This window comes from Branchiostoma floridae, chromosome 13 (genome assembly GCF_000003815.2).
Source record: "Branchiostoma floridae strain S238N-H82 chromosome 13, Bfl_VNyyK, whole genome shotgun sequence".
Lineage (NCBI taxonomy): Eukaryota > Metazoa > Chordata > Leptocardii > Amphioxiformes > Branchiostomatidae > Branchiostoma > Branchiostoma floridae.
The window spans coordinates 7117702-7122683 of NC_049991.1; the positions used below are offsets into that span (position 1 = coordinate 7117702).

A 4982-nucleotide genomic window follows, 5' to 3' on the forward strand; every position below is an offset into this window, starting at 1 on the left:
CCATTAATAAATATCATTACAAAACGTCAAAAGTATCACGGTTATGTTTTTTTCAGTTGCTCTCAAGCAGAGGTTTAGCTCCGACTGTTTTTTGACCTTTTAACACGCTTTCTATTTTGTACTGTTTTGTTGATGTCTCTCGGCCTAAGATCTGCAGGCACTAACACCGTGGCGGAGCAAACCTATTTGATTCCATTGAATAAGGGAGACATTAACAAAATGGTACGGGACAAAAAATCCGCTAAAACGCATAAAAACAGAAACAGGAACAGCCAAAGCCTAACTTCTGCTTGGAGAGTATTTTCAGTAACCTCAGTTGACATGTATTTGTTGTGTACCTATATTTGTTCATTTTATAAACGTGAAAGCGATAGAATATCGAAAATTCATATCGTAAAATTTGAAATGCTCACAACAAGGATTGTAAACTTCAGTGGTTCAACTGTTCAGAACTCGATTAAAAAGATTCGATAACCTTGTATTCAATATACAAGAAAGACAAGTATGTAGATGTAGTTTTGGGTAGTCAGAACTAGATTTGGTCCCAAGTGTATATTTTTCTGCACCTAATGTTCCCATTAAATAGCTGTCTGTTGACAGAATGGATAGCCCATGATCATGTTTTCGGGAACCCTGTTCCAGTCCACCCTCTTGACGGGAGTCCTTGTGGCGGGGGTGACGGCGGGGGTGTGGGGGATACTGACAGGTGGAGGGGGGTCGGGACGAACCAGAGGTGCCGACTGCTGCAACCACTGCTCAATGGCCCATCGCTCCTGCTTTTCCTGGATGAGAATAGGATAGATTGAAGGTGAAAGCTTGTCTTCACTGCTTAGTATTATACGTTTTTGAAATGTATTGCCACAAAACGATTAACGTTATACAAGAGCATAATACGGGAAATATCTTATTTGAAAGCGTTTCAATACAAGCTGCGCTATTTCGGCGTTAACTATCATTTATGCTAATGACCATGTTAATGCGAGGCGCGCGTGATGTTTTATTTTTTTCAAGGCTTCTTTCCAGTCAAATCTGATTCAAACAGCATATAACAGAAAAACTCGCAAGTAAATGAATGGCGATCCTTAGCACAAATCAACCGGGCACAAAACGGCATTCATCGCTATTATCATATGTCCAATTTCGAATATCGAAACCTCTTATCTTACCATTACCGCGATCGTGTAAGCATGGAGCACAGAGATGGCGGTCACCATGCAGCACAGAAACCCTCCCCACGCCACCATGAACGACCAGCCGTATGTCCAGCTGTAAGGCTTCTGATCGTCCGGGCCAATCTCGATCGAGAACCGGAATATCGTGATGAACATCATCCGGCTCAACATGCCCGTCAAACCTGTAGGTAAAACCAATTATATAAGAAAAAGTCTGGGGAAACTGACATCTTCAAGCGTAAACTGTTTTACAGAGAGACTGGATAGCCACATGCGACAGCACAGTGTGTATTACAACTACAGAGCTCTGGATGATCCTCAACTACCAGGAATGATATTGGCCTGATATGGAAGAGTGGCCTGGGTATATCTACCTGTACCAGAATAGCTATGCTCTGCTCTGCTCTACTCTACTCTACTCTACTCTACCCTACGCTACTCTACTCTACACTACTCTACCCTACGCTACTTTACTCTACTCTACTCTACTCTACTCTACTCTACTCTACTCTACTCTACTCTACTCTACTCTACTCTACTCTACTCTACTCTACTCTACTAACTGTCATTGTAATTTGATAAACGACCCAATATACCGTCAGATTTTGAAAGAAAAAAAAAACAAGATTGAAATTATGGCGGACACCAACTCTGGCATCATGAGAAATAAACATCTGACCAGAGACTACAACAGCATGAAAACATCGAAAATAGATACCTTTGATTTTTGATTTCCAGATATCATCCAATACAGAATGATCTTTATTGATTTAGACAGAAAAACAGACGATAAGAAAAAAAAATGGCGGCCACTGATCGATGAAACCTCATGAGGTATTGATAATGACTGGGGCATCATGGGACATGCTAGTGAATAGGGTGGGATACAAATGGGAGATATCACAGAGCAAGGCCGTCGCAAATTGAATTAGAAGCTTTGATGAACAATGCCATTACACCTTACGTGCTTATGGGATTATCAACCACTTACCGGCAAGGACAGCCAGCACGGCCGTGATAGCTGTGACCTTGGGAGAGGTCTCCGGTCGGCAGCAGGCCGCCATGTTGAATACGGTTCCGAGCATCAGCAACAGAATGGACAACATTTCCAGGCCAATAGACATGTACATTTCGTCTGGATATCAGAAAAGAAACATAAAAAAGAAATTCATTACATCTGTTCACTATACTATACTATACAAAACATATGATAAGTATAAACTGTAATAAAATGATGAACATCAATAATCTTCGATATGAAAGTACCACAGGCACACCCTAATGCTTCATTATTTTTTTTTTATAATGGTGAAGACTGCGGTCTGTCTGTGCTTTGTGAAGCTTAAACTCAGGTGACTTCCTTGGTTCCTGAACAGCATATTGATTAAAGAATAAACTTTGACGTCTATTAAAAGTAAGCCTAGTCATTTGACAGTTTCAATGTATTATGCAGGAACACCAAGTTGCTTTCTTTAAAACTATTTCTTTGCTGCTTTTAACACAAATGGTGTCCTTGGTAGAGATATCGCAGCAATAAAACTTCCTTCTTGGAAAGTTTCGCATCCCTTGAGCGACAACGTGCCGTTCATCTTCTTCCCACGCCGTTATTGGCTACCATAGCATGACTATCTATTGGCACGTTAAAGAGTATAATCACGCAAGAAGACTTGTGGATGTATCACCCATTTCTTCCTTTCCAAATTGCGCACAAACCAAACAAAATTACCCTGCAAAATTTTGCTTCTTCTTACCAGCGTGACTAAAAGCATCCCTGGAGCCACACTTACCGAACTTTGGTATTTCCGGAGAGAATCTATCTAAGGAAACAAGTGGGCACAGGGCTAAATTGGTGCAATAGACGCTCAGCATGCTTCTAGCGGTGATGTCTGGTTGTATTGTGTATGTGCTCTGCTCCATGTTCTTTGTGCTGGCGCTGAGGGCTTTCATTTGAGCCAAACCAAACATCAAGGGATTCACTCCATGTTTGTCAAGACGTTAGACGAATAGTCTGCAGTCCCAATTATCGTTACCAACGTTGCAGGTTCAAAATCGAACGGTAGCACATTTGATTGATTGTACATACGTTAGTCATTATTACACACAGAGTGTTCCTTAGTGTGAAAGTTTTATTGATAACTCAAAAGGCGTTCTCATTCCAAGTCATCAACCACGGCAATTCCGACGTTTGAAACTTTTAGAGACTTGAGAATTAAAACATTGTGCCTGCCTACCTGCCTAAGTGCATAGGCCAGGGACTGGCCCGTTGCTCCTCTCATTCAAAGGGATCAAAATACACGATAACATGTAACAGTCTATAAGCCAAACTTAGAATTTAGAGTGAGTCAACTTTATCTACATCATTGTATTTCTTGAGGAACAGTAACATCCTTATTTCATGTGAACTATTTTTTCTTAAACCACTATGGTTTCAAAACTACTTCATTAATTCTAAATGTATTCTTTTGTCAACCATCATAATGTTATGCTATTTTTGCACTTGTAGGTTCTATCTTGATTCTGTTACCTGAGCTTACCACATCTCGATGCATCTTTTCCAACGTAAAGCATTTAGTTGAGTTTATTTTTAGACCTGCCTTCACCACCATGGTCGTTTGGTGGGAAAAAAATTACAGAGGTTGATCTTAATGAACATCTTTATTTCTTGACCTTGGTTGGAGCATCGGATTCTTGTAATTAAACTGCGAGACGACCCCCTAAGATCGAACAACGACCTTAACGTCACGACATCGACCTGGACGTTACCGCACAGGCAGTTAAATTGATCAAGATAGCGACACTCACACGTACATGTAATCAGGAAGTGCAGTCGAATCAATACCTGCGTAACACCGACTAATACACATAAATTGTGATTGCCCATAGATAACTTGTCGTTTGAGGGATCATGTACTTACTTCTCTCCCCGTCTGGAATCATCACAAGTATCAGTGTGCAATTCTCGGCTGCAGAAGAAAAGACAGTGACCATTAAATATAGAATGGAAATATCTGGAATGAAATCAAGAAAAGGTGAAAATGACATAAGTCGATTGATATCGGTTACATATTAAGAGCTTGTCACAAATGTGCCAAGACATAGTTTAATATAAAGCTGTATAGGTTCAAGGCATATCCATTTTAACTAGGTCCAACGGTTTGTGCATTAGATTTACTTACGCTATCATTTTATACATAGTCACTAAAATGTGTGTGTGGGGGGGGGGGGGGGGGGGGTACGTATTCTTCTGCTTTCGAGAAGCTAAACCCATCTTGTCTAGATATAGCCACCTGTAGTATATTAGCAGTATCTTGTTTCGATAAGATAATGACAATCAATATACATTGTTATATACAGATCTACTATGTTCACATTGTCATATACAGATCTGCTATGTTCACATTGTCATATGCAGGTCTGCGATACGCTTACCATATACAGTTGTACTAGCATAAACCCTTCGGCCATGAACTTGCTAATAAACATCCATCTTTATCTTAAAAGCTGTATAATATAAGCCATGCATTGTATCTTAAAAGGATTGTCACAATGTTACATGTGTGGAGCACAGCAGCAGAGCTGACATGACATATTTCAGCCAAGTTCATATATCTTCTATCCTTGATGTGCGCTGCCAAATGCATTGTTAACTTCATTGCTATCCGACGAATAGCTGAAGACATATAGCGTAGGTCACACAGGGAGAAGCCGCCGTGGAAATACGGCGAAAAGACCTCGACCGGTTTAATGTGGCGCGCGATACGTCAGTGCCACTTCGGTGCCGATGCGACGCCGTGTGCTGGCGGGCGATTA

The 4982-nt window shown here is 40.8% G+C and overlaps 1 protein-coding gene across 1 annotated transcript in view; it reads right to left on the minus strand.

Annotated features, from left to right (window-relative positions):
- Nucleotides 1–552: 552 nt before the first annotated feature.
- The window catches only part of LOC118428471 (germ cell-specific gene 1-like protein), a 19818-nt gene continuing 15388 nt past the window's right edge, over nt 553–4982 (minus strand). The window contains exons 3-6 of the mRNA XM_035838554.1: nt 4088–4135; nt 2164–2307; nt 1167–1354; nt 553–782 (exon numbers count right to left, since the gene is read on the minus strand). Of these exons, the coding sequence (XP_035694447.1) occupies nt 579–782; nt 1167–1354; nt 2164–2307; nt 4088–4135 (584 nt within the window). The 3' untranslated portion in view covers nt 553–578. The remainder of the gene's footprint in view (nt 783–1166; nt 1355–2163; nt 2308–4087; nt 4136–4982) is intronic.